This window comes from Pseudopipra pipra, chromosome 4 (assembly GCF_036250125.1).
Source record: "Pseudopipra pipra isolate bDixPip1 chromosome 4, bDixPip1.hap1, whole genome shotgun sequence".
In the NCBI taxonomy this organism is placed as follows: domain Eukaryota; kingdom Metazoa; phylum Chordata; class Aves; order Passeriformes; family Pipridae; genus Pseudopipra; species Pseudopipra pipra.
This window is the reverse complement of record NC_087552.1, coordinates 24,573,030-24,598,305: the sequence shown is the minus strand read 5'-3', so window position 1 is coordinate 24,598,305 and position 25,276 is coordinate 24,573,030. Positions and strand designations below refer to the sequence as shown.

The following is a 25,276-nucleotide window of genomic DNA, read 5'->3' as shown; positions in this document are numbered from 1 at the left end:
CTTAACAAGCGTCAGCCATTTGAATAATCCTGCATTAGATCTTTTGCTGTGAGGAACTGCCACGTGCTGTTCTCTGCACTGCACTTCTGCACTTGACTGTGTCAGCTTTTGAGTAGCTCCTTGTACATTGTCCCTGATGAATGGATGATTTCATTCTGTTTTGATCTCTACTCTGTTAAAATAAACTTGAGGTCTCATTCTGACTTCTGTAGCAAAACCTATTAAATGTGCTGTCTTCTTTTATCCTGTTGTTAAGAAAAATATTGAATGGCACTAGACTTAGGACAGGCACCTTGTCATGTCCTTCCATTTTGGCAAGGGGGTATTGGTAATTACTCACTTAGCTTATTCTTGTCATTCTTACTGTCATCCTAGTAGATTCACTAAGACTACTTACCCAAACTTGACAATAAGAGCCTCTTAATTGAAATTCCTTCAAAATGCCCAAGACTAGTTAGTCTTGCTGGCAGTAATGGGGCCCAGGACAGGCACAAGATGTGGGTGGATATTGCTGTAAAAACGAGGTTTTCACTTTGTATGTTGACATTAATCAAAATAATTTCAGCATAGTGCACAGCTGCAGTGTCAGTGTCCTCAGGGAAATCTTTTTGATCTAAATGCAGTGGGTGTCATTGAGAGCACTTAAAGTGCACAGGGGAAGTGCAGTCTTGTGGCATGAAATAATCTCAGAATGGTTTGGGTTGGAAGGGACCTTAAAGATCATCTATTCCAACTCCCCTGCCATGGGCAGGAGCACCATCTGTCAGGTTTTATTTTATAAAGAATACAAAGACAGTTGCCAGACTTTTTTTTTTTTTTTTTGTATTTGTAGGTTGCGTTTGTCTTCCTTTGAATGGAGGAAAAGAAGCTTCTATTCATTATTTGATTTGCTTCAGAGCCATTATTGGTTTTGGAAATTTGATAAATATCTGAGTTAATGGTTACTCTGTTGCTTTTTCAAGTGGAGCCGGGCTTGGCAGAGGTTTGCCCTGGTACGTGGCAAACATGATAAAACTTGTCATCAGGAGCCTGTGTTTTGATTCTGTAAGCTGAAAAACAGTAACATCAACTTATGATCCTTTTTCCACTGATTCCAAAAAATGTTTTAAAAGATGCTCTCATGAGACCCTACCTGGAATACTGTTTTGAGCTCTCAGGTCCTTGGCACAGGAAGGACATGGACCTGTTGGAGTGGGTCCAGAGGAGGCCATGATGATGATCAGAGGAATGGAACACCTCCTGTGCAGACAAGCTGAAAGCTGAGGCTGTTCTGCCTGGAGAAGAGAAGGCTCCAGGGGAAGATTATAGCACGTTCCAGTACCTAAGGGGTACCTATAAGAAAGGTGGGGACAAACGTTTTAGGAGATTCTGTTCCAATAGAACAAAGGTTAACAGGTTCAAACCAAAGGAGGATCGATTAAGATTAGACATAAGGAAGAAGTTTTTTGCAATGAGTGTAGTAAAACACTGACACTGTTTTTGTGATTTAAGGAGATGCTACCTTCTGAAGCTTTCAAGCTTTAAAAAATTTAGAGTTGTTTCATGTCTTTGATATGCTGTTGTGGTTTAACCTTAGCTGGCAACTAAGCGCCACACAGCCACTCGCTTGCTTTAACAGCTCTGCCAATTTTGATGTAAAATTTACTTTGTCCTGTCATTACTGACAGTCTGTGGGAAGTAGTAAAAGTATCTGAATGAGCAGAGTCACCATTTTGGATGGAAATATGAATCTTTTAGAAATCCTTCTATTTGTAAGTGTAACTTTTTTCTTATTAAATAAAACAAAAACCCTATCCAGAGAAAAAAACCCCAAAACAATCCAGCCTGCAACATAAAGAGACCATGAACATTCTAATTGGAAATTGTCCTTTAAACACCACTGGGACTGCACAGTAAGTATTCAGTTGAAATTACATGAATTAGTAGTAGTTGCTTGAAACTGGTAATTCATATGGAAAACTCTAGATCTGTTTTGCTGTCTTCATTGCTAATAACATTGTCAGAGAACATTAAAGAATGAACATTTTGTCACTGAACAGTAAATTTATAAGATGTCATATTGCAGTGCATGGGATGGTCATTAAGTGTTTTTTAATTTTTGTTTATCTGGAGGAGCCGATTAAAGCTGGTCACTGCCTAAAAGCACATTGGAAAAAGCTTCTGTTCTTGTTTCTTGGGTTTTCTCTTTGTTTTTAAAATAATCTAATGCAACTAAGGATCTAAATGAAAGAAATCTGCTTCAAGCAGATTTCAAGCAAAACAAGCATTTTGCTCCAAGCTTCATTTCATAGGGGAATTTCTCTTCTGAGAACTGGGTGGACATGCAAAACAGATGAGGAAATCTGGAACAGACAAGATAGCGGGTAGTAAGTACTGCCACAGAGAAAAATGTTAACACGCTTTTGGAATTTCCTTTTTTTTTCACATTGTTGTTAGTATTTCTTCATTGTCTTGTCTGGGTTCCATCTGTGGTCTTGGTCCCTACCAGCTTGGAGTTCCCTGAATTATATTTGTGATGTCTGAGAGTGGCAAAAAATATCACAAGGAGCAGTTTTCGATCTAGTCAGCACTTCAGATTACTTTGGCAAGGACAAGGACATGCAGCTTGTAGCAAACAAGCTTAGTGCCCTTGCTCTCTTAGGATTCTCTATGGCATTACTAGACTTAATTGTGTTGATCCCAAATGCACTTTAATTAGGACAGGCAAGGAGAAAATGAACTGGACAGCACAAATCACATGAATCCCCTCTATCCTGCTTTTTATGTTCTTTGCTTTATTTTTCTCCCTCATTTGATGCTCAGACTTTTATTGGGGGAAAAAAAAAAGAAGTGTCTGGCTATGTCAGACAAGGTAATTGCATCTTTTAAAGTATAGCTGTCTGCTGTGACTAAAAGGTACCAAAACAGCCTTTAATGTCCTGATACTGATGAAAGTTTGTCAGGTGTGAATAGTTGATAAGGCTGCTGTTAGGTTTGTTTTCTAGTGACATTTAAGACAGGCCACTAGAAAAGATGGGCCTCTGCATTTCTCTTGTGTCTCCTCTGGGTTTTTCCTAGATACTTTTATCATACAGTAGTAGTGCTACTCCTTTACACCTGCATTTATCTCTCTATTCTCTCCCTTCCTTTCCTTTTAGACTTCTTAAAATCTGTCAAATTTGTAACCCACTGTAATAATGTATGGCCGAAACCAATGAGTGTTCAATTTAGCATTGCTAAAATGAAACCTTTGCTAAATGCTTTTTCACATGCTGTGTTCTTTCCTGTATATTCGGTATGTTTGAGCGGAAGCGAACCAGCAATAATCTGTCATAAACCCCCAAATCCAGCCTTGTTTAATTGAACAATAAAAACCAGTGTTTCATCAACACTTTACCCTTCCTGAGCCTGAGAAACTACTGGGTTTTTTGCCTGTACAATAGGAATAGTATTGTACTCAGCCGTCAGCTTTGAGAGAGGCCTTGTCCTGAAGAATTCAGTCTATTTAGACAAGACAATAGATGATAGGGAAAACTGAGGCACAGGAGGGACATGACCTGTGCGGGGTCTTGTTGCAGGTCAGTGGCAAAACCATGGTGAGAACTCGTGTGCTGTAGCTGTTGTCTCATTGCTGGGTGAGCCAGCGCTCGCTGTGAGCTGCCGCTTCCCAGGCACTCCTGATAATCAACTTGCAACATGCACTGAAGGTCAAGCTTCTCAGTGACTCTGTGGGTGGTGCTGTCATATCTGTTCTTTCAGTTCATTGTCTAATATATAGCTTTGGGTCTCTCAGCTTGTTTCTAAACTTCTTCATAAATCCAAAGACTAATCTGGAATGAGAAAATGTTAATTTGTAGAAGTATCTTACACCAGATTATAATAAGCGGGTCATTAAGCTGTCATGGTCTGTCGTGTCTGTGGGACTTGAGAGACATTTAATCAGCAGATTATTGACACTACATGGCAAACAGTCTGATATGGAAATGAAAGTTCACGACCTTAGGAATTGCTAATAAAAGTTCCTGATTCAGGTTACTGCTGCTAAAAAAGAAGAAAGGTTTATATATATTTTTGCAGTTGTTTTTATTGTAAGGTCAGTGATAGGTGAAGAAAGCAATGCCTTGTAGTTCAGGCTCAAGGCTTTTTATCAGCAACTGTAGCATTGCACTGCTGCTAATGTTCAATTTTGTCAAGCCTGCAACAGTTTCCATATGTTGTGCTGTAATCCTCTTTTTGGTAATATTTTTGTCAAAGTTGTTTCAAGTTCCTTTGACATAATAAGGATTTAAACAGTATGCGTGTAGTTTTAGGGATTTGTTTATTTAGTGGTAGTAAACTCATACACATTTTTTGTGTAGAGTATAAGCACTGTGCAGAAGTTGCAGTTTAACTGTGTCTTTGCACGTGTAAAACTGATTAGCTGTTGCTTTGTAATGTTTTAGATGGTCTTAAAAACAGAATCCTTCTCTGTACATCAAGACAAAATGCATTTTGCTTATCAGCCCTCTCCCAATTAAAGGTGTGAGAGCATCTAAAGTAGAGAAATTTCAGAGCCCTTCTCTAAAAACAGCCATGTTGTCTCTCCCGCCCCAAGCTCAGTGCTCTGGGACCAAAGTAGGTTGTGAACTGCAAACCAGAACTGAAAGGAGCTCCTGGATTGTGTGTGAAGTGTAGTTTTGGTGCAGAATACAAGTACAGATGGCCACAGTTAGTTTAGCTCCCCCAGAATTTCCACTGCAATCTCTTGTCCTTATGCAGTTGCCATTTTCCGTGTTTCATACCACAGTGAAAATGAAAACTAATGTTTGAAAACAACAGTTCTCAGGAAGAAGCTACAGCCTTAGTCCTTGGTGTCTGTAATTGACAATAAAAAGTGAATAAAACCAACAGAACTGACAATAAGCCTTTGCGGTAAATAAATTCTCTTACTTAGGATTTACAGAAGAGATTAATAATAGCTGACATTTTATTTTTTTCATATTGTTTAGACTTGTTGCCAGTGCTACTGCCTGTGCTACTCTTATTTTGAAGGGAAATATGTTTACAGTTAATTGGCCTAACCCTAGTTAGCTGAATTTAGTAGACAGACAAAATTTTAATAATGAAAAGGATTACAAATTAATACAAATAGCTAATACTTTTGAATATTGCGTAAAGCATTCTAAATGTTAAATGGAACATGGGAATACAAAAAAGGCTTATTTTTAGTTGTTCATTCAGCCAAGTGTAAATCAATTAGATACTGTACTTCTTGTCTTATAGTTGTTTTGTCTTTCATACCTGTTTTACAAGAACCTTAGCTGAAACTTGGTAAGAAGGTGCTGTAGTTTTAGTTAAATGGGAAGGATTTTTCAGTGATGAATATTTCATACCACCACGTAATTTCGGAGTGTGAGGACTACCCCTCTCCGAGCTGGATCAGGGGAAAGACTGTCCCTGGGGGTCTTGAGACCCGATGGAAAGGTGGGTCCCTGGTGTGGAGCATCAGAAGGAACTCGGGAGACAGGAGATCAAAAGCGGGCACAGGCCGGAACTGCTCTCTCGGTACCTGGGTTTTGCCCGCTGGAGGACGGCGGACTCTGAGTCTTTTGCTGGAGTGCTCAGCCTTCCTCTGCTGTTCGACTGAGCTCAGACTTGGGAACCACCATAGCGCTGCTTTTTGAAGCACTTTTGGAACAATTTTTCAGTAGCCCGGGAGGCGCCGCCAGCCCAGGAGTTTCCCTTTCCGGAGTCAGCGCAGTCTCATCTTCAGCCATTTCGCTCTCTCGCCCGCACGAAGCGCCACTGCCCCGGGGCCTGAGCCCGCTTGGCCCCGCCAGCCCCAGCCCCGCACCGGGTCAGCCCCAGCTCTGCCACCACACACACACGTGGTTTGCTGCTGGAACCCACACCGGCAGCACAGGACTTTTTCAGTCTCCCCTCCTGAATATATTGTCATTAAACCAAGACAGAAGGCTTGAGTTACTAATTTCAGTGATAGAATAAAGCAATGAAATATAATGAAATATATAGTAAGTATTAGATGTTAGACTGTTCAAGAGAAATACTACACTTGTTAGGTGTTTTTCTGACTTCTAAAATGTAGTTAGATTGCCATAACTTGGGGTTTGGGGTTTTTTTTAAATTTATCTCCACTGTAATGGCATCAGTCTGTTGCTCCTAATCCCTCTTTATGGAAAATTCTATGGGATTAAAAAAACACACTATACAATTTCACTGAAATGTGCTATTTTTTGTAATTTGATGTGAGTATGTTCAGTATTCACTGAGTAATAGTTCAGTGAAGAATTCCCCTTGTTAATTCAATTAACGCTTCTTGATCCTTCTCATTGTCCAAGTTGCAGCCTTCCTTTTGTGGAATGAAATTGAACAATTGATAGGAAAGGTCAATGGAAATTAGTTTGTCTGTGCTGCGGGACATGCAGCTTGTTCAAAGAATAGTCACTGAAAAGTAGATCAGGGATTTGTCTTATGTAAAAACTTTGGTGGCTTTGAGCTCATACACATGCTTCTATAGCAAAGTTCTTGCTCTTGTGTAAATAGAGAGGTGACGGGGACATGAGGTTGTTTCTGTATAAACATTTTTTGGCAACTCTTTTTCAGTAGAAAAATACAAATGATGACAGCTGTTGGAGTGAAAAAAATTTTGCTTCCATAAGGAATTTTTTTCCTATGCAAAATCATTAGTGGTGGCCTTATTCAAAAGTATTAAAAATAGCAGTCTGTCTACAATTTGAATGATAAAAATGTATATAGTTTTGCTAGAAGGCATTACTCAGTGCCTTTTCTTGAAAGCATGAAAGGAATAGATGAGGGACCAGTGGTTAAACTGTATCACCCTTGATAACATGTCAGTGTTATGAATTGTTATTCTTTTAACAGTGAGTGAATCAAGGAAGATTTGAAGGTACACGTTCAGGGTAAAAAATCTAAAGTGAAAATTGTGGTACAAGGATGCATTTAAAAAAAAACTAAGAACTTGTTATTTCTAAATCATGAGATGGACTGTGCTGCACTGATTGCTTATGCAGACTACTAAAGTGCACCATCTTGGAAAATGAAACGCATCCAGGATACTGCTTTGGGACTGGCAGATGTCATGCGGCACTTGGGGCAGATAATTGAGCACAGCTTATCTCCTCAGCTTTTATAAACAGGTATTGCATTTTTCAGGTTACTGGATTTTGGTTTTGGTATTTGTTTTCTTTTTTAAATTTTATTTTGCAGGTTAAGGCAGGGTGATATGTTAACTTTCATTATGAAATGAGCTATCTTGCTAAAGAAAACTTACCTGGATGCTTACCATGCAGCTTACCGTACCGTGCATTGTATGTACCAAGAATAGCATTATTTTTGGTATAATTCCTAGGGGACTTCTACAAGTAGGCAATTTTCAACATCACTGAACACAGGAATAAAATTCTTAATTTGTAAGATTAGCTGCAGTGCACTTATTAGGAAGGACTCAAAGCTACACACTCTAAAGAATAAAGAGAGAAAAAAAGGGAAAGGAAGAAGAACCTGAGATCCAGGTACTATTTTTATTAGTGTCTGATCATATTTTGTCTTTTAAAGCTAGAAAAATACTCTGATCAATATGAAAAATATTATTATAAAAGTGTATCAAAGTTCTGGTTTCGCATTCACTAATATCTCTCATTACCCTAGAAGGTGGGGAGGAGAACTTTTGTACAAAGTTCTAAATGTGTGCTTATGGCCAGTGTATACATACATGTATTCCTCGTGATTTTATCAGCTGTGTTATTGCCTTTCCTGCATATACCAGGAGAAAAGGAATGGCTGGATTACTCAGAAAGCCCTTGGTGACGGGATTTGGAAGAGTGAATTAAGTAGAAAGTGTATGTCAGAGCTTAAGCTGAGCTCTTAATTGTATTGCTCCTGTCAGGTGAGATTGACCCACAGAGTAACCTTCCCCTGGCATTGTGCAAACCTCCAGTGTTTTCAGTCCTGACTTATGGAAAAGCTACATGGAAATATAGTGAAAAAATATAGCAAAAAAAGACTCTTCTGTGGTTTACTGCAGTGCATAGGACACACTATCGGGCAGCTTAGGGTCTTTGGTTTCGCTCCCCCAGTTATTGCTGATTCATATGGCAGAAATAGGAAGAGCACCAGGATGTCTGTCTGTGTTACATTGATCAGTGAGGTTGTTGAGAAAGAAATGGATGTATTTAATAAGCATATATGAGTATCTTATGACTCAAACTGGATGAAATTATTTTGTATTTACTGGGAGCCGAGAACAGAGGGAATCCCTCAACTGATGCAAAGAGGAGAATCTGTATTCATGATGCATCTTTTATTCTCCAGGGAATCTGTGATCTGTAAGATGCCTTAATTTTGCAAGGGGGTAACCATTTAAAAAAGTAAACTGAGAGAATACAAAAACACAGGTAGTTATTCTCAGATGGAGATATAAAACAGTTTCATTTGTAAAACTGACTGCTTGCAGTTTTAAGTAACAGAAGATATGGTAAGGCTGGTGGGCATTCTCATGTCTTTCTAAAATAAAAATTATTTTTAAAGAGGAGATGGAGCAGTTGGCATCAAATGCAGTGGTACTATTTGTAGTCTTCTGATTCTGTGATGTGAATTAATGGTAACTGAATTAAGGAAAGCTTGCTGGTTTCTCATTATGTTTTTTTTTGTCCACTTCTTAGTTTTGTCTACAGGTATGGTAATAAATTGTTTCTCTGAAGTCAGGTACTGTGAACATTAGCAATAATTATAGGGAGAATTTTCAAAAGCTTCTAGTAGTTCTTGGCTACTGTTAAAGTCAAAAGGAAAATTAGAGGGAATTGTGCCTCAATGAAGTATGTTTGTATATCTTGATTGTTGTGCATATTTTGCCTAATTTTTTCAAACATTAAAAAATTTTTTTTTAGTTGTGTTTCATACTTTTGGATAAATAGATGCAGTGTCTTATGGGGACAGACAGTCAACTCAGCCAGCAGCCAAAACTCATCCCCTAGTCACTGGAACATTGTGGGATGTGGGCTTTCTCCTTCTGCTGCTTCTTTCACAGCTTCAGCCTCCACACGACCCCATAGATGATCAGAAGCTCTTTTTTGTATGTATATGTGATTATGTTAGTTGAGAGTGCAGGAACTCATTTTACAAAATGGGGGTTGTAAGTTCTTGTAGCACAGCCTCAGACATCCGTGTCTTGTAGGAATTGTGTAGGAGAGGCAAGAGTAGGAGCACTGAACAAGTCAGTGATAGACCACACTGACAATGTAGAAATCTATGAGATAGATTTGTTGTCCTGCACTGTTATATAAAAATCATATGTCTTTACTGTAATGGCAGGGCAGGACAACAACTCTGTTCCTTAATTTGGGGCATACATGGTTTTTCCTTCTGCTCCACCCAAGGCAAGATCTGGTAGTGCTAATTACTGTATTAACTGAAGGAGAGACAAAAAGCTATTGGTGGTGTCTCTTGTCTTCATACACACAGTTCCCCTTGCTCTCTCTTTTTAGTGCCCTGAGGGGGACTGCTGTAGAGTATAATTGTTTGATTTGGTGCATCGAGGGAGAGAGGGAGAATCTGACACGCCACCCTGCTCTTGTTTGTTCTCTGCCCATTTGGCAGTGACAGAAACCAAGGAGAGGTCATGTGAGTGCAGCCAGAATAGCGTGGCAGTGCTGGGAATGCAGTCACATTACACTGGGCTCCTTTCATGCCTTCTGTCTGAATAGGGGTCAGTGCTGTACCAAATGTCATGGAATTAATTGGTGATTTTTATGCAGACACATCTAAATGGCATGCACTGAGGAACCCCACCCCGTGCTGCAAACAGCATGTTGTGCTTTCAGGGCAGATGGGAAGAGCTGACCATGGACTGTTGAATGAAGGTTCAAATGAAAATGGGAGTGACTTTGGAGTAAAGCAATTATGGGGCTGATCCTAGAAAACCCATTTACCTGCTGTTTGTATGACACAAGCTAGATGATCTACCACGGAGACCAGAGTCTAGCAGTCACACAAGGATCTGCTGAAGACATGTTCCCTAATAAAAACACCTGCCACCCCAAAGTTTTAGGGGGTGTAATCTTATATGTTTCTGTTTGTGTGTTTGTACTTTAATGTGCCCTTGCTGGGATGCCTTGTCTCCCTAGCATCGTTGAGGTTGAAGTGTAGTTAATGAATGTGCAGTTTTATGCTGACATGCTCAACTACTTATGGAGTGTGATGGTCCATGTACAAAAATCCTGAGAACTCAATTTCATTGCTGAGTGTTGATGAGGTGCAGTGGGGTCTCATACAGGAGTTGTAATCCATATGCTTTAACTCTTAGAGTTGGGCACTGCCAGTGGCGGTGACATTTGAAAGAAGAGCCCACAATCATTTAGCAGGCTACAGCTGTACTAGTGATGCTGTACAAGACCTTTGCAGAGATAATAGAATTGAGGGAAACTTAGAGAGCAATTAGTTTCTTTCTGATAATGTTTTCTTAAATGTCATGAAATTTATTTTGCCTTTCTATATTCCATCAACTTACTAGCTCACAGATTGATGCATGCAATTTCAAAGCTGTCTTCTGTTGTGTTCCCAATGAATAAATTTTCAGCTTATAGCAGGTATTTTCTTAGTCCTTAAGTATATGATACTGTGTTTGGATGGTTAAATTTCATTCCATCTGTGTGTCCCATATGTTCAGCCCTCCTACTGTTCCAGTTTGTTTGTGGTCACATTTCTTCACTAAGTTAAGAAAAGGACATGAGGTACTAAGGGAAGGATTCTTGCTGATGGCTCCACAGTCATGTTGATGGCCTGTACAGCTGTGTTCTGCTGACCTCTGTCTCTGGGTAGCTCAGTGTGGGGTTAATTGTAGTTTTTGTGCAGCAGGGGAGGATCAAAGTTAAAGGTCTCTTTCTGTCTCCTGATGTTTCAGCTTAAATAAAGAAATACCTAAAAGTATATGAATATGGTTGTAGTGGATGTACTACAGCACAGGTTAATGGGGAAATCTCCTAGGCTGGAAATGGAAGAGAAGGTAAGAAGAGCAATCTGGATTTCCCTGGGCGTGTTGGTCAAGATAACAAATAGTTTCAGTTGTTTCAAAGAGGTCAGTAGATGAAATTATTGAAAAACAGTAAAAATATGTTTGATATTCCTTTTCCTTGCTCAATTAAATTTTTTTGGTTAGTTTGCATTTACTTCTCAAAAATTTGACTTCCAATTACACTTGTTCTTAAACAAAAGCAGGACTGAAAGCTGGAGAAGCTATGTTAAGAGTGCTTTCCTTTCCAAACCTTCCTCTGGGAAAGCATGCCGTTGCCTTTCAAGTTGTCTCCTGTCCTGTTGTCTCTGTGTTTGTCACGATTAATTGCTGGAAAGTGAAACCGACACTATTGTCTTTGGGTAAGACTTCAGCAGTGTTTTTCAGATGAGGGAAAACCTTCAAATAAGTTGTTATGCTTGCACTTTTGTGCTGCAAAATGTTTATTTTCTCTTCTAGCATGGATTCAAATTGCAGCACAGGCAGGGAGGTGTCAAAATTGATTTAGCAGTTTGATGCTGTGCATGTTCTCCTTTATACTTATGTTCAAGGTTTTACCCTTGCTCTACCAGGATACCTTCTTGACATTGGTATTTTTAGCAGGAATTAACTGTCTCTGGTTAGCAGCGGAGATACACCTTCTTTGCTGTATAATGTATAATTATCTGTTATCTGTAGTGTGGAGTTATACTCCTTTAGAAGATGAAGCCTTTTAAGCAAAGTTGAGAAAATGTCCTGTTTTATGCTTTTGCCCTTTTGTTTCTGTGACACGCTTGTTAAAACACACATTTCTTGATCTCTTCCTATCCTTGACTTTAATATTTATGCTGAGAAATCTGCTGTCAGGGGTAGTTGTGGGCCTCTCTGAGGCTCTCAATCTGACAGAGGTCTGCTTGCCCTAACACATTGGTATTGTGTAATGTGCCCAAAGCATCACAATTCCAACGAGATCCTGTGGGACTCTTAAAGGCAGAGTTCTGGACAGTTGTATTATCTTGCAGTTGATCAAGCCGACTGTAGTAGATTTGCCTGTAAGGCTGGAGTTGGGAGTCTGTGGATTGCAGATGTCCCTTTTGAGATTCTATGCAGGGTTTCCATGGGGAAACAGCTAAAGTTGTTTAAATGAGTTTTACTGCTGGCAATCAATAGTAAAAAATAAATGCTTTCTTTTATTCTCTTCTATAACAATGTCCAGCTGGGCATGGAAACTTATCCAGTATTCATATTTTTATGATTAAATGGCTGCTTTGTACTGCTCATATACCTTGTGCCTTGAAACCCTTCTGGGGCTGAGCAGAAAGAAAGAAAATACTTTTCCTGCAAATGAGGAGTTGCAGTTCTTGGACCAAGTTAAAGTGACGGGTGAATGCATAAAGTCAAACCAAATCCAGTTCTCTGTGCACGATTGTTGGTTTTTTTTTTGGTGGCATTTGTTCTTGAGGTGTTGTTTCGTGTGATTTTTGTTTTCTTTTTAATGTGGGCCCCTGTTTGGATACTGAGGTGTGACATGAAGACTTTACTTTGAAGATCATACTAGTGTTTCCAAGGCTTTCTTAAAAATGGTCTTGAGGTACTGTCCTACTTGGTAATGACTATCTACAAGTATGTAAGGTGGGCTCTTAAAAACAGCTGCTCTGCTTTTACGGATAAGGGAGAAAATTAGATTATCTGGTTGGCACGTACACTCTCTGCTGCAAGTTATCTTTGCAGTACCAGAACATCACCTTCATCCAGAAAGAGTGGTAGGCAAAGACTGACTGACTGCAAGAGCACAGCTATGCAACACAAGGGTCTTAATGGTACAGCATCATTTGCTTTTCATAGCTTTTCTCTTAGGGAGCCTCCGTATGTACTACAACATTTCCAAATCCTTCAGAGACATTTTGTAATCCTTGCTTTCCTGCTAGGTGTCGACAGAGGGATGAGCTATTGGTGTTTGTGCAAAGCAGCGAAGGTTTGTGCAAACAGTAGGCAAAGGTAGTGGATTCATCAGGAACTATAGTTTATGGAAATAATGTAGTTCAAAGTGGCAATAAAATTGGGAATAAAAGTTTGCACTTACAAATGAGCATTTTATATGATATAGGTGATACTGCTTATGCTGTTGTTTAAACTGAAATTATGTAAGAGTAGGCTCTGTTGTAGTGAACTGGAAATCTTCCAGTATGGTTCTGTTTATTCAATGCATTTATCCTTAAAGCAAGTTTAATACCCTCAAATTAAATTGCAGTGATAGCGTTGTAGATATCTTCAGCACAAATCCAGCAAAGGTGTCAGCAGCAAAACCACCCCGGGCTGCCATATATGATCTCAAGAGGCACCTGTAGAGAAGGGGAGAGGATTTTGTCTACATGTTTTGTCTACATAGTCAAGCTCCTGATGCCTCTTTTGAGAATGACAAATAATAGAGATGCTTTTGATACTACCTGGAAACTAGATAAAAGGGACAGCAATCTGTTTCATTTAGACAAGCAGCTGTTTATAACTTTTTTTTTTCCACTGCCAAACTGTGGAACTTTTGCCTAGAAATAAAGCCTTCAGGTAAATGGCATTGTGGCCATTTGTTGCCTCTTGTTTGTTCCATGTCACTTGTGTTTGAAAAGCAACTGAAATCACTTTTGTTTACTTTGCCCCCTGCAAATAATGTGAGCAATAAAGAATTTTGGCCAATATTTACAGAACATCTGTCTTGTAATTTGGCTTTGTGTGTCTGGATTGCTGGTAGTAACTGTGTGTGGGTATTGGAAAATAATTTTTATATGTGTCTAATTGGCATTGAGCTTTATTTGTTTTCCCCACATTTCTCTCAAAACCCAAGGTATGCATAGGTATACACACAGCTGGTCTGACTTTTGAGGTTGTGCTTTTGTTTGTGTTGACAAAATAGTGCTGGTTTCTGTACGCTCTTGACTGCATCTTTGTATAGTGAAGAGTTACTAGGCTGTCAAATAACTCTTAATAAACCTACCACAAACCTTCTGGTGTCTACTTCTATCCTGCATCCTCCAGCACTAGGTGCTATGACTATTTGAAATTGATTTAGGTTGTATATTAACATATGTCATATATGTGTGTGTTTGCCATTGTAGAGTGTATAGTTCTGAGACAGATTTGTTCAGGGGAGAGGTGTGATAGGCTATACAGTTACATCATATCAGGGTCGGAACTTAGGATACTTGAACTTGGCTTCTGGCATGTTGTTAAATTGCAGTGCACTTCATACCTTTTCAAGCTATGATTTCTTCATATATGTGATATCAATTTCTTTGTAAATGGTTTTAAACATATTACTGTGGGAGACCCTAAAAAAGAACCAGGAGTGAGCATTCGGTGAAGGTAAGAGGCAATAAAGCTATTAAGGAATTTGCTAGGAAAAGTTCTATGTGCACTTGCAGATTGAGGGTGTGTTCACCATTTGCTTGATACTCACTGTTTTACACACTGGTTGTTTTTTTTGTTTTGGTTTTGTGTGTGTGTGGTTTTGTTTGTTTTGTTTTGTTTTGTTTTTTGTTTTGTTTTTGTTTGTTTGTTTTCTTCTGTTTTAAGTAGGAGAGCCAGCTTACATTGTTTGGCCCAGATTTGTCTGTAAAGCTGGTGGGTTCACTTGCCTCTCTGTTCAGACTTGTTCAGTGTTCTCATACTTCCCTCATCCTCCATATGCACTTGCTTCTCTGCAAAGTGAAGGAAATGAATCTCTGAGTATAGTCCATTAAAACAGCCTGGGATGCGGCAGCTTCTGTAGCTGGGATAGAAGATCTTGGGACTCTCTCTCGTCCCTGTCTCAGCTGTGAGCACAGCTAGAAGCTGAGACTGCTTTCTCAAAAGGAAATGCTGAACATTCAGAATATCGTGCTGTGTTGACAAACCTACCTGTTTGTGTTTCCTGGCTCTGCACTCTGAGGTAGTCGCCACTTCAATCAATTGTGTACGCAACTCAATTGCCAATTTGTTACTAAGGAAAAAGACTAGCTCTGATTGTTTCAGTTTGCTGTATCAAATGCTTGAATTAGGCGTTACAACTTTACTGCTTGTAGCTGAAATAAGTGAATATTTGTGTATCAGTTTCCTAATGAGACTTTAATGTATACTATGTTTTGTTCTGGTTGGGGTTTTTTGTTTGTGTTTTTTTTTTTTAAACTTCTGCTTTTAGTGGAACAGCAGATTCAGGAAAAGAACATGAAGAAGAATCATAGTGGGGCTGCACCTAAATAGTCTGAAGCTCAGGTAGGGTGGTTTGGGATGAATGAGATTGGCACAGTGGCAGGAAGAGGACAGCCGGAGGAGGTCTAGCTGTCCTCTGGGGCTAGAAGCTGCTAGTCCTGGGCCGCACAACAGACCTGGAAAATGACCCATTTACAATACTGCTTCCAGACCTTTTCCTTCACCTTAGCTTGAAACAGAACATGCTTTCTTTGCCTTTAAACTTTTTCTTAGCTCACAGACCAGAATGAGAAGACTTATGTCTTTGCACTGTGAAATTGCCAAAAAGAAGTAATGAGTGTACTGCTAGAGGATGTGGAATTCAGGTTTAGTTTTTTCCCCTGATTATCTTATTTTATACTTTTCTGCTGCTTATATTTGTCTTTTAAACTCATTCTGTTTTCATACACTGCTGCACTTACATAATTTTGGGCCGTTTTAAAAATAGAAACTGACTTTGGGCACAGAAGCTGCAGTGGAGGACTGATCCAGAGATGGAACGGTATTGATGAGGAGAACAAGACTGGACAGGAAAAGTAGAGGGACATGGAGCACTTAATGTAGTTCAGAACTGAATGTGGGGAAGAGATCCTTGAAGAGGTGTGTGCAGCAGAATTTCTCAGTCTTTCCACAAAGTCTTTTGGGCTCAGGAAGAGCAGAGAAAAAGAGTACTGTGAAACGAAGACAAATTGAGAGTGTAAAAAAGAGTAGAAGAGAAGGGATAGGAGCTGTGCCAGATGCGTGTACCAAAGTGACAGTTAATGGAGATGTCTTGTTACTTCAACTCTGTAGGCTTTTTAAATGTTTGTGTGGTAGTGGTGGTCTACCAAAGACCTTAATGGTCTTTGATTTTTGTATGGGGAAAAAAGGTACTGGTTTTAGGAAATGAGCAATATCCCCTAGAAACAAAAATATTAAACTCTCAAAAGCTTTAATAGAAGAATTTAACAAGTGACTGTCATGAATAAATTTTATGTGCTTTAAAATAAATCTGCTCCAAATGAAGTATTTTCTTTAGACATCAGGACCTGAGTTTGAAGAGTCTGTGTGCATTTGAAAAGAGTTAAATTTATTTTATCTAGGCTTGAGAGGAGTTGTTTGAAAGTTGAAGCAGGGGAAATAGGGTCCAATTCATTCTCCTTTTTCTATTTTCTTATATATCAATTTCTATGGACAAGAGGAGAGGGACTTCAGTCTTTAGGGACTCTTGCTCCAAGCCGATTGGCAGTGCTTACAATTGCACCACCAGAAAGCAATAAAATAAATACAGAGAACGACAGTAACAGAAAGCAGATGCCTTGCTTTTGCAATTAAAGAACTGGAGAAGGCAGTAAGAAAACAATGGCAATTGACTATGCGTTAGGACGGAGTATATCTATCTTGGTTACTTGTCAAAACAAAAAACTGGTGAAAATGAAACATATGTTAACAGCCATAGTATCTTGCTTTGAAAATTTGGGTCAAATGTGCTTAATTTTTCATTAGAGAACATCATGTTAAGAGTCCTGCAAGATGGAGCAGACAGCTTTTCTCATTGTGTTCTTGTGTCTGCTTTTCTACTTTGGATAATTCTATAAAACCAGTCAAGTCTCTGATTTAGCTGAGCAAGATGTGTGGAAACTGGGATCTCTTTTTTTTTTTCTTCCGTATGTGTGTTTTGTATCAGGAGGGAAAAGGTGTTACTGAGACAGTTATCTGTGAAATATAGTTTAATGTTTTTTTAGAGGCTGCACATAAAATGGAAATATATTTGACATCTTGTAGTCTATATCTGAATGTCACCGTGAACTAAAATGGTAATTAGTCACCTACACAGCATCTTCATTCACTGACTGTCATACATGGAGCTTTTCTGCTGGTAGTGTCTCAAGGCAAACAAGAAATAGGCTTTAGGAGAATGCATTCTTTGTAAGCATTAGCATAACGTGTGAATGTATATGTATGCTTTGAGCAGTTTGCTTCTCCTTTCGTCAGCATGTTTGTTTAGCCACATGAAAATGAGATGCTGTAACAATTTGTGTTGAGAATGGAAAAGTTCTTGAGACTGGGGTGTATGGAAAAAGAAACAAGGGCAGACTTCTGATACCTTCCTTCCATGTGATATTGGTTCAGGCAAAAGCTGTAGGGTTGAGAAGATCTTTTTGCAAGAACGCTAGCTGACATATTTTAAGCAGAGTACACATCAGTGGCATGAAGGGGAGAAAAAACCTGTGTGAAACCTTATTTTAATTTCTGGCTTGGTGCTTTTTCTGTCAGAGCTACTTAAAAACAAACAAGCAACAAAACCAAGAACAAAATCCTTTGTGCTCTGACAGACAGAGCTCCTTTTTGCCCCGGCTTCAAAAGCAAAATGACTGATTTGGCATAAAGTACTTTAAAGAAAGCAGTGAGTATTCTGGCTGAAATATCTCTGAGTCTGAGCACAGAATGCTGCAGAGGAAGTGCTTAGGGAAAAATTGTTCATCTGGGGTTTTGGAGTCAGTCAGGAGCTTGTCAGCACTGCTTTATATATATACAAAGCTCAGAAGTCCTGTGTTTCCTTGATTGAATTTCAGGATGTGAAATACTACACTTCATGTTGTCCTGATCACCGCTGTGCTTGTCAGTAAAATACTGTACCTTGTATTTCTGTGCTGTGCTGACTTAACTCACACAGAAGGAAGTCTTGCTCTGTGAATAACCTATAGCATATTGCCATGGAAGAAACACCGAAGTGCCCATAGGAATCCTTATAGATCTCCTTGCTAACAGTCCTTGCTAACATTGTGCACAAAGTTCTTGCACCTTCAGGGAAGGGCAGGTGGAAGGTTTTCACGCTGCCAAAATATGAGGCTAAACACCAAAAAAGCTCTTGCAAGTAAGCTCTAGTTCTGAACTCTGACAATTTTGGCAGGCTTCTGATAGCGTGTTTGTGTTGTTATGGGGAAGGTGAAATTAGGTGGCTGCGCTAGGGTTCTGTCTCTCACAAGTCTTTAATGTAACCACACTTGTACATACACTGGTTTATACACGTGGCACATTAACCAACCTTTTACTGCTTGGCCTGCTGCTGTCATCCTTTTGGTTGAAAACTGGTACCAAGTTATTTAAGAATGTCAGCTGAGATGAAAATTTCAGTATGTGAAGTCATGTCTGATCCCTCTACAATTAAGCTCCTCTCAAAGTTTTTCTAGTGTTTCTGTTAGTATTTGCCCCAGTAGCCTTTAAATGCACTGCTGTGCTGTATGGTGCTGCATCCCTAGCAACAAAGAATCATTTTCCTCCACCCAGGCAAGACCGAGAATAAGGTATGTGCAGCTTGAAACACTTATTGATCAATTCACTTCTGAAAACTGCATGTGAATTTTACAAGCAGGGTAACAGTAAAAGTACTGCTACATGTTCTATTTTTAAATACATATAGTCTTAATAGAAGAAGAAATTGGAGCACATTTGTTTTATGTTTGTGAATAGAAAACCTATGGCTGAGAAAGTACTGCTATGCCTGTTTTTTTGTAAGGCTAATATTCCAGAGGAATGTTTTAATATTCTCCTGCAAATTATTTTATAAAAAGGAAAAGTATCAAGATTTTACAAGCTCTGCACCAGATCCAGTGACCATTTATAGTTAGGCCAAATGGTCTTACTTGATGTCTGTGGAGAATTGAGACTTTTTCTCTGTTAAGTGTTTTGTAGATAATGAGGCAAACTTCCACCTTTTTATTGCTCATTGGAATAATTTAGTGGATATAAACTAAATTTTCCAGACTTAACTGAGATTATGTGTGTGCCATCTCACCATCTTCCCGTGTGCTTCAGATGCGAAGAGATTTTCTTTATGGTTGCAAGCAAGCAGAACAAGACTGTCTTTGAGACATCTGCAGAAGGGCTGCAAGATAATCACGATATGCATCCAGTTTTACTTCTGGTTCTAAGAGCAAATAGAGGGATTTTTGCTAAGCACTTCCAGGTATTTTTAGGCTATGCAGGAGTTTATTTCATAATTGTCAAGAAAATCCAAAGTTAATCCTGGTGAGAGGTGTAAGTCTTCTCATGAACAGCTGTCTTCTTCCGGTGGGGATTAGTGATAGCCTTCCTATGTGCTTTGTTGCCATAGCAGGCTGTGTTTCTGTGAAGGTGGGCCTTTTTAGGGTGTGATTGTAAGGGCTTAGGTCAGTGGTTTGCCTACCTCTATATTTTATCTCAAGTAATGCAAGTGGAGTTTCTCCAAGGCGAGAGACATTTAAACAAAAAGCATGCACACAGAGATCTTTCCCTGATTGTAATCTCCCAATGAGCAACAGCGTAAAAACTTTGAGCCAGGAGCTGCATCAGAATCACGTTTCAATAGCTATGGATCCTCCGTTAATTTATCTGATCTCTTTTTTCTGAACGCCATTAAGCTTTTGGTTTCTGTAGTATCATATGAGAGTTCATGATTTCATTCTGAACCTTTTTCACCTAATGGATCTTGTTCATTGTTCCTGTTTTTTATCTGCTCAAAAGAGCATTTCTGTTTTAGGGTATGGAGAGGACTGAGCAGCATGCAATTTTTTGAGCCTCTTGAAAACTTTGAGTTTTGGTTTTTTTTTTTTTTCTTGACAGAAGCTTGACAATCTCAGTTTTTTCGGTGCTTCAATTTAGTATAGTACAGTCTGATTACCCAGTCTGTAAATGGAGGCCTGGCTTGAGACCCTGTAGTCTAAGTCACCTTTTACAACCCATGAGGTAATCTTATCCTTAAGTCTCAACTTCTGGTGAAGGATCAGGACACTTGACTAGATTAAGTATGTAAAGCGAGTGGATCTGAGCCAGACTTGCAGCTGATGTGTATGGCTGTAAAGTTACATTCGTATGCACTGATAAAATTCTTTCATTCTGGTTTTCCACACTTGTTCTGTTCAAAACCATATTAAGCTTTTTGCAAAACATAATTTTTTATACCTCTTACCAATAACAATTTGCCACTTCCAAATGCAACTTATGGATTTTTATAATACTATAGCTATTCCCCCCCCCTTAACTCTTGTTCCTTCAACTATTGTGCCTTTGGCTGTGTAAAAAAGAAGGAAAGGAGACTGTTGCTGCAAAAAAGATCTTTGTCTGAGAGATTTGGAAACTTGAACAGCTTCATCTCAAATTTCAAATAATCACTGCAGTCAGGAGGATTACACACGCTCTTCTGGCAAGCTTTATAACCATAATAAAAAAAGCAGTCATGATACAGGTAAGATGACCTTTTTTGGCTCAGGTAGTGTATCACAGGAAGCTGTACCGACTTTCTCAAATCCACCTTTCATACTTTATGAAAATTAAGGCTGTGGAAGTAAGACTTTCTTGACCAACAGTTATGTTTTTCCATCTAGGAAAAATTTCATTTATCTTATGTTAAAATGTGGCCAAGCCTGCAACGGTTTCCTTTGAAGAATGCTAACTAGTAGTATTGTTTAAATTTACAGTCATGACTCTTCAAATCAAAAAAAAAAGTTTCATTCCCAGTATGCATGGTCCTTTGGGTAGCTGGAAAAGCACACTTGGAGGAGAAAGTCACAGAAATGACATGGGCGTTAGGGAACTCCAGGGCATTGCAGTGAACATACTCCACTTGATATTGGGTTATGCTTTACACGTATTGTTGTGGTACAAAGCTAAAAGTGCCCCTTCAAAAAAAAAAAGTGCATGTAAGGAAGAAGGAATCTTTCTTTGAAAACATTGAAATCACTTCTGGGAAAGCTTTTAAAGTTTATGTTCCTGCCTCCTCCCACTTTTCAACAGAAACCCACTTTTGTCCTGTTCTGCAAAGGAAAAATCATTAGGATACTTAACTGTTTACACAGATCTTAAGAGAAAAAGTACTTGTGTGCCAGAGTAAGTTCACGCCAATGCAGTGTGGAGAAACCACAAAGAAGACCAGAGTCTTATGCCTGAGCAACAATCCATTATGTGTTCTAATACTAATGTGAATATAGTTTTCTTTTTAGTTAGCGCTTAGGTTTTAAAAACCAGATATGCTAGTTGGACAGATGGACATTTGGAGATGTGCTCATACATTTGCTGTGTGTTTTTTAAACATTTTACATGATAGCTACTGTATCATGCCAAATATGCAGTAATGATGTTGGGAGATGGAATGCTTGTTCTGCCTGCTTTGCTTGTCTCACTGATCTTTAGTGTAGATTTTGTATGGAAACCCTGTAGATTTGGAGGGAGGTGATGCCCTCTAAATTATTCAGTGGAATGGAGAAATACAGGGATGTAACAAAATCTGGGGCGCTGTTCCCTTTTCCTTAGTGGAGGAAAGGGAACTTTTGAGTTTGGAGCTTTTGAGTCCCTTGGAGGAGAAAGGGAATGTTAACTTCCTTTATTAAATACAGAAATGCTCAGTATCAGAAAAGTTGTAAAGTGTTGATTTCAGGGCTTTAAAAAGTTCTTAGTCTTTCAAACCAGTATTGTTTTTATTATTTCCCTCCCCCAGTCATAGGTTATTTTCTGTGGACAGCATTGCTAAAATTGATAATACATGCATGTCTAGGACTTTCTTTTAGTCACTTTCTCTCACTGGGAGAGCATTGTGAGGACAGATGCTTTGTGCAGGTGGTGGTAATACAATAGTAAAATAATGTGTTGCTTGATGGTGGAGTCTGCTTTGAATCTGGCAAACTCAAAAAGAGCTTAACTTGCTCAGTGCTGATAAAGTGACACTTACTGCACTTACTATTCCTATGTGGAACATCCCTGAGTTGTGCAAGTTTTAAATTCTTCAAGTTACAATGGTTGAGTTGTGAAATAAACAACGAGATACATATTATAAGTGTCTCTCAGTCCTGATAAAATTGATTCTCCAACAGAGAAGATGAATCAATGTGTATGTTAAAAAAAAATAAACCAAGAAACCCCCCAAAAAACCCTGTAAAAAAGCCACCATAAATTTCTAGTTCCTGCTCTGATATTTTTTTTCCTTTTCCTTTAGTTCCTTGGCATAGCATTTCTTGGGATTGGATTGTGGGCATGGAATGAGAAGGTAAGCTGAATATAGCACCAAATTTTGTTTTTCTTCTTAATCTCTCTTTTTCTGATGAAATGTTAAAATAGTAATATGCTGTGTATTTTGGGTCCACACACATTTTCTACTGAAACAAAATCAAACCGCTCTGTCAAATAAAACCTTGGCTTGGGTCACCTAGAGGAACATCATTGGCATTTTTCCCAAGAATACCTTGGCAAGACGTCGTGTTCGACACTCGCACATAAAATAACCATTTCAGGCCTTGCACACTCAAACTGCAGCTCAGATACCAGAACCCTTTACTGAGGCAGTATTGGCAGTGTGTCTCCACTCTGTGTGTCCCCAGGAAATGGAGAGGGAGCTTACATGTCTTATAAAGCAGCTTCCTGAAAATAGGCCTGCTTGGCTTTGCCCTAACATAGCATGTTACTTGCTGTTCCTATTAAAACAACAACAACAAAAAAAAGAGAAACAAAATGAGCCCTGAAAATCAAGGCAAACCTTTAGGGAACACTCTCTGTTGCAAGACTGTAAAATCATCTTCAAAATGGGAAGTGTGTATATGTGTGGGGAGCAGGCAGGGAAAGAGAAAACATTTGTGAACCAGAGCCCAATTTTTAATTTGCTTGCTGCTGAAGTTGAGAAGAAGATGAAATATCAAGACATGCTATACAAAACAAGTCAGTATATCTGGGGTTACTGGATGAAGAGTTGGCTCGCTAAAAGACATCAGCTAAAATTAAAGCCAGAGTTTCCTTTTCTTCTTTGTTTAAAAAATTGAAAATAACAAAACCTGGCCGATAACAATGGTGCTATGAAGTTCAGTTACATAATAGTTTTTTCTTCATTTAATGGAAAACACTGAGTAAGTTACAAATTGATGTTCACTTAATGCATTATAACTGGCACTTGCAGCAGAACAAATAACACAACAAACACATTGGAAGCTCTGAAGTTTTGCCACTTAAAAATTCACAACAAATTTTTCTGGTTCAGAAGTGAGTTGTTAACTTAGATTCTAATTGCTCTCTGCGTATGCCTTGAATGTAAGTAATACGAATACTAATGGGATATTAATTAACTCACACTATATACACTTATATATATATTTATATACCATATAATACTGGTGTTGGGTAGGTTCAATAGCTGTGTCTATTTTCATTCAGCAAGGGTGTAAAAACATGTCTTTTTTAATACTCTGAGCATAATCTCAGAGCTTTGTACCTGTGTCTAAGCCAAAGAGAACAGCATTATTTTGGAGTGGTTTTCTAGAAGAGATTTAGACATTTTTGTTTCATTGGAGTAGGTAATAGAAGTGATTCCTCTTCAGCATGAATGAGCAGCCATAGGAAAATCAGCTGTAGTCTAGTGTTTGAAGTCTAAAGTATGCCAGTCCTACAGCTAGAAGGTGTTCTGGCAGAGTAGTGTTTTTTTTAGGGTTTACATATTTTCTATATGGGAATGCATGCACCTTTTCCTAGGAAAAATGTATTCAATTCATAGTTGCTAATAGCCAGAAGTCATAGGTCATGTTTTTACTTGAGGTTTGGACATCTGTTACCAAGTCATCTTAAACCATTTTTAATCAGATTCTGAAAGTGGAAGAAAATGCCATGTTGTTTTTAAGACAAGCAAATAAAACCACCTACAGCAGTTTAATATTTGTTAGCTCAGGCTCCATATGCTGTAGGTTTTCCTTTAGAAATTAATAAATAAAATACTCTTTATTGGTATAAAGCACAGGTTTTTCCTTGAAAATGAGCATCTTTTCCCAGCTTTTTTAGCTGTTGTGTCTTGCAGTGCTTAGTGTGGACTCTGCCAGTTTATGGTTGTAACAAACAAAATGCCATGTAGGTGTAGCTGAACCACACAACTCCTGAGCATAGACAGATTTGAGTTCTTGCTACAGTTTTGTAGCAAGAGCTGTGGAAAAATGGACTTGTGTCAAGCTAATTTGAGGTCTTTATTTCACTCAGCTCTCCAGAGGACAGGCAATGGCCAAAAGCTGCAGTCAGCAGGATCAGGTTCCAGATACATAGGCCCTGTGTAACTTAGTGGGGGGCAGATGCGTTAGATCCCAGGCAGAGTTGTTCTTACTGCAGATGAGGATTTGGAGATGAAAGCCAAGTAGGTGACGCCCAAGGTTTGAGAGATCTGTATCTTAACTGAAAAGCACTTCTCTAGTTAGACTGATTCTTGCCTAAGGCTGGACTGGATATCCCTTAGGCTTTGTGGGCTGTTGTAAGACAACAGAGCAGCTTGTCAGAGAAGGACACAGGAGTCCTGGTGTTCACAAAGTTGAACTTGAGCCAGTGGTGTGTCTTTGCGACAAAGAAGGCCAGTGGTGTCCTGGGCTGTACTAGAGTGTTGCCAGCAAGTTGAGGGAGGGAATTCTTCCCCTCTACTCAGCGCTGGTGAGGCCACACCTGGGCCAGTTCTGGGCTCCCCGGTACAAGAGGGACATACTGGAGAGTCCAGCAAAGGACTGCCTAGATGATTAAGGGACTGGAGCATCTCTTCTACAAGGAAAAACTAAGAGAGATAGAACTGTTCAGCCCAGAGAAGAATAGACTCAGGGGACTCTTAATGTATGTAAATACCTGAAGCAAGAGTGCAAAGAGGGTGGAGCCAGGCTGTTTTCAGTGGTGCCCAGTGACGGGGGCACTGGGCACAAACTGAAACACAGCAGGTGCTCTCTCTGAACATCAGGGAACACATATGTTTTTACTGTGAGAGTGACTGAGCACTGGCACAGTTTGCCCGAAGATGATTTGGAGTCTCCCTCTTTGGAGATTTTTCAAAAGGAGTCAGGACATGGTCCGAGGCAGCCAGATCTGGATGACCAGATGACCTCAGCCATTCTGCGAAGACTTGCTGCTGCCCAATGAACTAAGTCTTTATCAAAGTTGAACTTGATGCTGTTATTGTATAATGTATAAACATAAATTTGTAAGGTTTTTTTGCAGGAGTGGGTCTTCAGAAGGACTCCTACTTAATTTGGTGCTGTCGAGTATTTTGATTTACTTTTGTTTTGAATCGTGTGACTTTATATCCAGCTGTGTGGTTTTATAGCCTGGCCATCA

General features: G+C 39.2%; 1 protein-coding gene across 2 annotated transcripts in view; it reads left to right on the top strand.

The window, feature by feature from the left end:
- Positions 1 to 25,276, top strand: part of TSPAN5 (tetraspanin 5) — an 84,341-nt gene that overhangs the window by 38,264 nt on the left and 20,801 nt on the right. The window contains exon 2 of one of the 2 annotated variants that reach the window (XM_064651969.1): positions 22,155 to 22,205. The exons of the other annotated variant lie outside the window; for it this stretch is intronic. Coding sequence (XP_064508039.1) covers positions 22,155 to 22,205 — 51 coding nt within the window. The remainder of the gene's footprint in view (positions 1 to 22,154; positions 22,206 to 25,276) is intronic. 2 annotated transcript variants of the gene reach the window in all.